Source organism: Anser cygnoides, chromosome 12 (assembly GCF_040182565.1).
Source record: "Anser cygnoides isolate HZ-2024a breed goose chromosome 12, Taihu_goose_T2T_genome, whole genome shotgun sequence".
Lineage (NCBI taxonomy): Eukaryota > Metazoa > Chordata > Aves > Anseriformes > Anatidae > Anser > Anser cygnoides.
Genome location: NC_089884.1, coordinates 12,907,678 through 12,917,630, shown reverse-complemented (window position 1 = coordinate 12,917,630; position 9,953 = coordinate 12,907,678). Strand labels below are relative to the sequence as shown.

The 9,953-nt window shown below is 51.4% G+C and overlaps 1 protein-coding gene across 9 annotated transcripts in view; it reads left to right on the top strand.

Annotated features, from left to right (window-relative positions):
• Window positions 1-723: 723 nt before the first annotated feature.
• Window positions 724-9,953, top strand: part of CNOT1 (CCR4-NOT transcription complex subunit 1) — a 60,000-nt gene continuing 50,770 nt past the window's right edge. For all 9 annotated transcript variants that reach the window (XM_067004746.1, XM_067004747.1, XM_067004742.1 and 6 more), the window contains exons 1-2: window positions 724-879; window positions 6,618-6,892. In XM_067004746.1, the coding sequence (XP_066860847.1) occupies window positions 6,791-6,892 (102 nt within the window). In that variant the 5' untranslated portion in view covers window positions 724-879; window positions 6,618-6,790. The remainder of the gene's footprint in view (window positions 880-6,617; window positions 6,893-9,953) is intronic.

Here is a 9,953-nt window from a genome sequence, read left to right as displayed (position 1 = left end):
GACGTGATGACAGGGGGGGCGGCCGGGGCCTCGAAGCCCTCACAGGGCCGTGCCCGCGCCCCTCAGCCCCGTCCCCACAGCCCCCACAGCCCGGGGACGGGCGGCCACCGCTCCTGTGGCGTGGCAGGGCCGCCTGAGGGGCAGCCCGGAGCCGCGAGGGCCCGGCGGGGCGCTGCCGTGTCCCGTGAGGCGACAAACGGCCGGCACACGGCTCCCGCCCGGCGCCGCCTCAAGGCGGGCGGACACAAAATGGCGGCCGGCGCTGAAGGGGCCGTACCACTGCCCTGCGCGGGGGGCGCCGCGCGGGCCGTACCACTGCGGTGTGTGGGGGGGGTCGGGCTGCACCACCGGGGGGGGGGCGCTGCTGCTCCCCCTCCCCCTGACTCCGCGCGCCCTTTGGCGCTCCCCGCCGCTTCCTCTTCCTGCCCCGCGCTGATTGGCTGTCCTGGGCGGCCCTCGCCTCGGCTGCCGGCGCTGGTTGGCCGCCGGCGCGCATGCTCCGCCCGAGGCGCCAGCCGGCCCCCATTGGCCGAAGCCGCGCGGCCAATCAGAGCTCGGCGCCCTCTCCGCGCGGACAGCCGGGGCGGGGCGGGGGGAGGACGGGGGAGCGTCCGCTTGAGGCCGCGCCGCGCTGATTGGACGAGCCCCGCGGCGAGCCGCGCTCCGATTGGAGGTGCGCCGGCCGGGTGGGCGGGCCCTCAGCGCGCCCCTCCCCTCCCCCCTCCTCCCCCGCCCGCTGCCGTGCCGCGAGGGGACGGGGGAGGGGAAAGGCCGCGACGTGAGCGCGCGACCCCGGCCGCCATTTTGTAGCGGAGCGGCGGAGCCCAGCGCACAGAGGCCGCGGCCCCGCGCCCCGCTCCGGCCCCAGGCGGCCCCCAGGTGAGGCCCGGCGGCGGGGGGGGGGGCTTCGGGATCACCGGGGGCCGAGGCCGAGGCCGGGCCGGGCCCGGAGGGTGCGGGGCCGGGCGGCGGGGCCTCGGCCTGGCCCCGCGGTGCTGCCGCCCCGAGGCGCTGAGGGGCCGGGCCGGGGCTTCCCGGGCCGGGCCGCGGGAGCTGGGGCGGGGAGCGCCGCCGGGAGCCCCGGTGCCGGGGGGAGGCTCCCCGGGGGCACGGCCGAGCCGCGGCTCTGCGGGTTTCCGCCTCGCCTCCCGGCCCGCCGCCGCGGCGCTGGTGGCGGCAGGTGGAGCTGTGAGGGAGCTGTGAGGGCTGGGAGCCGCAGGTGCCCGGCCCGCCGTGAGCCCGGCCCGGCGGCACCTCCGCAGGGTCCGCGCTGCTGGGACCCGCCCGGGAGGGCAGGCAACGTGCGGGCGGCTGCAGCCCCGCGGCGGCAGCCCCGTGGGGGGGACCTCAGGGGAGAGCCTCGGCGCTGTGCTGCGGTTACGGGCGTGCCGTGCGGTCAGGCGGACGCGTGTGTGGGAGAAGTAGGGATACCGGCAGTGCGAAACATCAGCAGTTGGGCCATCCGACAGCCGCCGCCGTGTTGCAGGTAGCTCCGTTGCGGTCGTTGCTACTCGGGAGGAGCCCCGTGTTCTGTTGTACCGGCAGGGTAGCGAGCTGCCCTAACCACCAACAGACCGTCAACAACTTGTTTGGGCAGTCTTTGGCCTTTATTTACAACCGAACTGAGATAATATTAAAAAAATAAACAGCAGAGCCAGATAGTTTATCTGTTGATGTCAGATGAGCTTAGGGGGTGTCTGCTTGTGAGTCCAACTTTTGAGAAGGAAGCATGACATCTGCTCTCGGTGGAGCTTGGCCTTTTTTTTTTTTTTTTTAAGTAGGTAACAAAACAGGCGTGACTCCTGACAAGTCATTCTTAGTGCACATAACTTAAGTGTTTCCTGTTTCTAAGGTAACTACATTGGCATTGACTTAAATTATAGGTGGGATAAGTCCAGGTGAGGTGGCTCTTACAAACAGGAAGCAAACGTAGCTGGTAGTACGTAGACTTGTTCTTTCTTAAGTCTTATTTTCTTAGTTTTTCTGTCCTTATGCGTTTAAGCATGCTGTTAACTACTGATCCTCTTGGCCTGGTTTCTCAAAGCCAAGCTCCTAGCAAGTTTGCCATCTCCCTGTCTTATTTTCAGACAAATATCTAATTCTCTGTTCTTCTACCGTAGTGCTCCTAGATATCTAACACATTGTTAAGTCATGCTGAAGTAGCTGCTGCTGGTGTTTTAAACAGTGAGTACATGGAAAGGGAGTTATGCAGGCGTAACGTAGGAAACGTGGACAGTGACATTCTGTGACTCTGTGAACAGGCATCACGAAGTAGTGTAGGGAATTCTTACCACTGAGATTCGTGGCTGAGGACACGGCCATTCTAGCCAGATTTGTCTTATGTTCTGTGGATGTTGCAATTCTGCTTTGCCTCTTTGAAGCAGTATTGAACTGTTCTCAAAGTCTTCTCGGACGGTAAAGCAGCACAAAGCTTTTGAGCAGGTCCTTACCTCCAGTGGAAGCTTTATCCTGCAGCGTTTGACTGAAGGGGAAGTAGGAAGTCAGAGTTGCTTGGATGTTTGTAAACATTCCTCGCTGAGATGTGCCAATGCCTGAAGCTGCCATGTCATGATGCTTGCCTGACGTCTTTGAGGTAGGTTCCAGACCTGAAGCTTAGCTGGCCTTAACGTAGTGGCACAAACATACGTGCTTAGCTCAAGCACTCTGTGGAAACTAAAATTAATGTGTCTGACCAGCATTAGTGGCTTCCAGTTGACTGAAATTGTGTGCTGTCTTCCAGTAAGTGGAATATTTGGGTGGTTCTGCTGTGTAAACACCTACGTTTGAGCCAGGCACATTATTCCGTAGCTTATTTCACTCTTTGCTTGACTTACGCCGTAAGGTTTTTCCCTGTAGATTTCAAAATGACATCCAGTAGTCTAACTTAACTGCAGCGGGATTCAAAACCCTCGTCCCCCCTTGGAGCACTTCTCACGTGAGGCTTCTGAGAGGCTTGCTGCTCTCCTGTGTGTTCTTTTGGTGCGTGGATTTGAAGAAGCGGGTAAGAGTCTGTGTTCTGGAGGACAAGTTTAGCGGTGGCACTTTTAGTGTGTTCTGTGTGATGTTTTGTGACAGGAGTTCAGAACCTAGGCAGTGACTGTGTTGCTGTTCTGTCACTTGTGCTCTTTTATCCTCCACGTGCAGTACATGTGGCCTAAAGTCTTTACAGCTCTTGAAACTAAGGGAGTGTAGTTAATTAGTTCTGCAAAAATAATACTAAAAAAAGATCCAAAGTTTGGCTTAAAGTAATTTTGAAGTTGCTTTCTTCATAAGGTTGTTTCTGAATGCGTGGAGGACTTCAGGTTTGTTCCCCTCATCCTCAGCAGTGAGGCGTAGTTACAACTAGAGATCTGCAGCAGGTTTTTGGCTGGAAGTGTTTTAGTCAAACCTGGCTACTGGTTACATAGTGATCTTCTGTCTTTTGAGCTTTGGGATTCTTGCCTTGAATTGTATCGTATTTATGATATAGTAACCTAGCGGAGCTCTGCCCTGTTGAAGAGGGTCAGCTGAAGCTTCTCCCCTGCCAAATGTTGTGTGGATGGCCCATTGATTTCCTTAGAAAGTGTTCAGGCTTACAGCAAGTATTTTCTACCTCTTAAAAATCTGCTGTGTTGCACAATGTGAAATGGTAATGTTTTAATGTGTGAATAAGAGCTCCCGAGTCCTGTGTCTGATACTTTATTCCGTTACTGTGTGACAGGAGCTGTAATTGAAAGCTGTTGATTTTGTCAGCGAACTTAAATTTTTGGTCAAGTCTTTTTGGCCAAGGCTCAGATTTTCTGAACCTGTAAAGACGGCAAGTGTGCCCCGTGCACGGAGAGCTCCTTGAATTCCTGAGGGCCAGGGTAGGGAGGTTCATTCCCACTAAGAATATATGCATCTAAAAATAAAGTCTGCTTTGCATAGCATTCATAGCTTCCTTAATCAGCGCTGCAGAAATTGAAGTTTAGCCTCGTGTTGAGCAGCCAGGGAGCTACCTGTATGCGCTTCTGCTTTCCTGGCAGCTCTCCCTTACTCGGAGTTGTGTGCGCTACGGTAAGGTAGGTTGCTCAAAACTGTGAGATGCTGTCGGTCTGGTGCTGAGAGAGCTGCAGGCTGGTCGGGTATTGGGATACAGCCCACAGAAGCTGTGTGTTTACGGCGTAAATAGGAAGCTACCTCCCTCAGCTACCCCGTGGCGCTGCCAGACTTTGCGATTAGCAGGAATGGTGGTTGTGCCTCCGCGGGATCGCAGCACGCAGGGTTGGTGGTCTCTGCTTTTCTTGGAGGAGAACAGTTTGCTGCCCAGCTCCAGGGCTTAAACGCTTGATTTGGGGTGGGGTAGGTGCGATGCTGTGCTGTTTGCTTCAGTCTGAGGGACAATACCCAGAGAAATGTTTGGGTTTTTTTGCTCTGAAACTTCAGTTACTGTTGTCAAGAGTGACCGAGTTGGAGCTCTGGTGTGGGTCCTGTTCTTGAGCCTGTACCAGGCTGTTGCTGAAATCGAGTGCCCTGACAGGGACTGGGTTCCCCGTGCTAGCTGCTTGTGGTGCTTGGTGGGCTGTACAGGTGCAAGTACCGTGGCTTTGGCGCGCTTTGTTTTTGAACAGGTACTTTCAGAAGCTTTAGGTTGGTCCGGTATGTTAAACCTTGCTTGTGAGATCTGCTTGGACAGCGTGTACCTGCAGTGCCCAGTGGTACTTTTTAAAGTTACTATTTAGTCCAGGGATGCTTTCTAAAACTAAGTTGTTATTTACAGAAAACAGTCAGGTACTGTCCTACTGGGAAACCTGGTAACTTGTGTGCCCACCCCCCTTCATACAAAACTTTTAGAGTTAAAAACCTGTAGGTAAAAGTAGGGAGTGAGCCTGCCAGATGTACACAAATAAGAACTGAAAGTTTTCTTGCTGCAGTTTTAAACGTGTTACGAAATTCTTTTGTAACACTACTAGCTTGTCTTTGAAATCTTAAAGAAGGTGTTCAATGTTAGTTTGAAAAAATTTGTCATAAGACCTAGGGGTTTTTTGCATAGGTGGGATCTTCTGCAGCTTCTAGGAATACGCAGGGGTTTCTGTGGCATAAGATAAGCCGGCTAACTTTTTTCCTTAAAAAAAATCGGAAGACTCTTCATCCCCCGTGACAGAATTTGTTGTTCCTGATGGTTTTTGTTGTCTGTGGATGAAGAGGAGCACGCTTCCCCCCAAGGTGCCATGTGTAAACTCGCTAGTCCTTCCGAGAAGCACCTTGCTGCCGCTGAAGCTACACCCTGTGCGCGTCCTTCCCAGTACGGTAGGAGAAAATGGTTAAAAGTACAGGCAGGTGTTAAGTAACAGCTCCGAGTGCGAGTGAATGCCGTGTGAGGAATGAGGAGGGCCCTGAGTGCTGCCCGTTCCCAGCACAGCCCTTTCCCCTCGCCTCGTGCAGGGCTCGCTGCCCTGCCCCAGCAGCAGCACGGCTGTCTGTCGGGCTGATGCCTCACCTGCCCGATCCAGCAGGGCAGGGGCACTGAAGTTGTGTGCTGGGGGTTCGACCGTGCAACCAGGGCACAAAGAAATAGTTCTTATTCAAAATGGGCATCTTCAGACTCCTGGCAAGAAGCCTGGTGACCTTTGGATCCTGATCGAGCACAGCTTCACCACAGTGACTCTCCAGCGTGCTTCCAGCCCTGACAAATTGCAGAGCTGCTTCCCAGAGCAGCTTCCAGCTTCCTCTGAGCCTCCTCCGACTGTTGGCTGTGCAGGACTCGCTTTGGGATGCGATTTTTATCGCATTGGCAATCTGTAATTTAACAGACGAGATGTCAAGTGCCAAGTTCTGTGTTCTCAGAGAAATTTATTAAGCTGGCAAGCTCTGCTGTTCTCGCTCGCTGGAAAGCTGTTTCCGTGTAAGCCAAATGTTAGGGTTAGTTTATTGCAGCTCTCGGCGCGTGTTGCTCATTCACAATCCCTTGTTTTGGTGCGGGCGGCTGAGTGCGATGCTACTTTGAGAGCAGCGAGGGAAAATATCGCAGAAGTGGTTGAAAAGCGTGCTTTTCCTATAAACTTGTGATTGTTGCCTTGACTGATTGTGACCCCCGATTGTTGCTGTGTGGCGTCTCATTTATTATGCATCTCGTTTTCTCCTTTCTCGCAGTGCTGAAAGGGTGGGCATTCTTCTGACTTTCTGCTAGTTCCTTCAGGCTGGCAGAACGCAGAAACGAATAAATGTGGCCGGGGAGCGTGAAAACAGCAAAGCTGGTGTTGTGAAAACGTAATAATGCTGCTTCTTCCTTGTAGACATAGTTACATTGAACAGTTGACATAAGTTAAGCCATCAAAAATGTCTGTATTCTCAACATCTTTGGTAAACCAGAGTTTTCCTGTTCCGAAGGAAAGGAAAGCAGAAAAGAAAAGGCCCTTAGGCATAACGCTGAGTTTTTTGTTTTGTTTCCACCGCGTGGTGTTCTGCTGGAAATAAAAACATGCAGAGAAACCATGAGCTTTTTAGCATTATGTAAATATTTTAAAGGTTTTTTAATAAAAAAAAAAAAAGAAAAACATTTTAACTGATAGTGATCCGCAACGAGGTAACAGCAGTGCCTGGAGCACAGCTGTAAAGTTGCTACAGAACTTGAAGCTAATGCAGTTTTTGTCTTTCAGGTGCCATGTTTCAGAACAGAGGAAGACAACTGAGGAAGAAGAGCTGAAGAAAGTAACACAACCAGATACAGGCTAATTGGGGGAAAAAAAATTAACCTGTCTCTGAGGTGACTAAAGGGGAATAATGGTGATTTTGCGCCGGGCTCGGCCGCCTGCTTCCGCCCCAACCAGCAATGAATCTTGACTCGCTCTCGCTGGCCTTGTCTCAAATCAGCTACCTGGTGGACAATTTAACCAAGAAAAACTACCGAGCCAGCCAGCAGGAAATACAGCATGTAAGTAACTAACGACGCTGCGGAAGAAATTTTGGGAAGAAGCAATGGGAATGTCGGATGGAGTTTCTCTCTTCTCGCGCACGTTTCTGTACCGCGATACCAAGAACCGCAGCTCGCTTCTCCGAGGTGTTCCTGTTGGTTTCACTTGCCGAGTGGTGGAATACAGCAGCAGTCATCCTTCAGAGCTGAGACCAGGATAACTTAGTGGTTGCATGTTAGGATTAGCTCCTGTTCTTGGAGTATGGTGTACAAAGCTTCCCTGAACTCCTTCAGGTTAAAGTTTTCAACTTTGAAAGTTCCCTAAGAACATAGTTGGGTGGCAGAGGGTTGGAACCACACACATTTACTGTTCAAAGTTGTTGCACTGAAAAAAATGTTCATCTGAATACTTTTGCTTGCTTTGGATGGAAGTTTTTTGCTCCTTACCCTCTCCAAAGGAGTGTGGCACGCTGGTGGAGCCAAGGGAACTGTGTTGGCCCTGGTTTTTCAGAAGGCAGGCAGGGTAGTTGTGTATTGAAACCAAGAAAGATCCAAAATCCGAGCGAGAATTGTGGTTCAGCTGACCTTTTTAAAAATAGCCCTGACTTGCAGGATGGGCTGAAAACCATTATCGGGGCAGAGTACTCAGGAGGAAGTGAATGCTACCGAGCCAGTTTTAGAAACTAGTTTAGTTCAGTTCCCAGCAGGCAGCTGGGCTGCTTACACTATTTTTTTTTTTCTTACGCCGGTGCAGTCCGATAGCGATTTGAATGAAATTTGGAGGCCAAAGGGTGTAAGCAGAGTCCGTTTCTGTAACAACGGACTTGTTTAAAAGCGTGTTTATGGCTTCCCCTAAGGTGAGGGGGGCGATGCCTGCAGTTCTCAGTGCTGCTACTTCAGATGATCTCACAGGCCATCGGAATGGAACCGATCTTCTGCAACTCCTGTACAGCTGGCATGTTTTTGCAAGTTCGGCACTTGCAAGGGTGTGAGATCCTGCTGTCCTCTAAGCGAGCGCTGGTGTCAGCAGCGAGGCGTGACTGAGCTATAACTTGCAGATTTGACGAGGAAACTTAGGGGAAGCACAATAAGCATCTGGGTCTGAGAGGCGACGCGATCCATCTTCTTTTCAGCTGGCGTGCAGCTCTCTGAAATGGGGACAGGTCGTTCCTTGTTTTTCACCCCAGCCCTCTTGCTGTGCTGAGAGGCCGCGAGCTAGTCAGCGGGAAGGCTGTATTGAGTATAGCTGATCATAACACAGATCTAGGATTTCAAAACTAAATTCCTACAACCTCCTTGATCCCCGGTGTTTTTTTAACTTGCTAGTATCGCTTTACTTTTGTGGTTCCTTGTGCAATTTTGCCTTAGGTAGTTGGAGGTTATGTGTACGTGCTTTAACTGTCTTTGTCTCGCAGTACGCTGCCTGGTGTAAATTTTTGGCATAACTCAATTTTACAAAGTTTGTGTCTAAGCATACAGACTGGAAAGGCATGCTTGGAGCTGTTCCTTTCACAACTGATTAGTGAGAAAGGCCTCTGATCTCAAGCTCCTGGCTTTATTCCAGCTTGCACTTCTGACCAAAATGACAGGTTTGAATCCATCACTAGTGAGTGTAACTGTGGCAAAGCTCGAGCAATTGATTTTTGCTTTAATGTGCTTTCAGTCATCATTTAACATACGTGATGCTTTAAGACTGCTTTAAAAAAATGAACGTATATTTAAGAAAAGAGTCTCCTATATATTTGTCAGAAGGATGAATTCTAAAGAACAGCTTCCTCTGAAACGGGTTTTGTGGTTTCCTTTTTCCTGAATCAGTGGTAAGGAGAGCCTGACTGGAGAGCAGGGAAGGGCTTTGTGGACGTTCATCTAGGAAAGCAAAGCCGTCTGCGTTCAGCTGAGCAGAGCTGAAAAGCAGAGTTATTTCTGGGCTAAGCCTGTGTTTGCCTAAACAAAATCCAACTTGTCTCTGTATGTTAAATCCGAGTATGGGTGGTTCGAGCTTTATCCTGAATCGCAGAGCAGCTGGGGTGGGCAGGGACCTCCTGGTGTCACCCAGTGCCACCCTGCTCCAGCAGGGCCACCCGGAAGGCATCAGGTGCCTCAGCCTCTTCTGTGCAGGCAGATTCCCTGCCCCGAACAGCACCGTGACGTTGGAGTAGCAGCTATGGGCCGCCAGACTGTGCTCCTCTGAGTCTTTTGGAGGGCGCAGTAGTGTTAGCACTCAAGCTTCATCCTCTGTAATTGTTAGGGAAAGAGCGCTGGCAGTCCTGCTGCCTGTAGATTAAAACTGAGCTCGGTTTCGCAGTTGCCAGAAGCAGGCGGGTTTCTTGTAAGAGCTGGGTACTGGCGTGCTCAAGGCCTCTTAAAAGCAGAGGGCCAACTCCAGGGCTGCTTTTGTCAGAAGGCTGATACCTAGAATATCGTGGATGTAGTTGGAAATAAGCTACGGAACTAACTAGGAAGTAAATGTATACTCGACTCAGATTCGTGACGTGGTGCAGACAAATGCTTTACCCTTTTCCTGAAGAAGTGCCAGGCTTCTGCTTTATTAGAGTAACGTGCTGCTGCTGTTGAACTGCTGTCATGAAACAGGAGTTCTGCTGTAACCTTCGGTGTTTAGCAGCAAACAAGCTGCGGCAGCTGTTCTTCCTAGGGCAGCCGGTCTTCAGAGATGACTTTATGAAACAGGTACGCTGTCTTGGAGATGTGTAGGAAGGCTGCCAAACTAAGGGTTCTTTCAGCTCTTCCTACAGGAAAACTAGCAGTTCTGATTCTGATTCCTGGAAGAACTTTTGCATAAGTGTAGTGAGTTGAAAAATGCTACGCTGCACTTCCAGCCTTCGCTTTCCCCCACCGTGTGTTATATTTTCAAATGCATAACCTTCAGAAGTTGCTCCTAAACAAGGCAGCAATCTAATTCTGATGCAGAGATGTTGTGCTGATAGCTTCAGTGTGTGCAGTTTTCTTCGGCGTCCATCTGCTTTCGTGAATTCATCTTGGTTATAGCACCAAGTAGCTCATAGGAGATTGATCCAGTTTCATGCCAGTCTGGTTACCATCTCTCAATCTACATATTTAATTG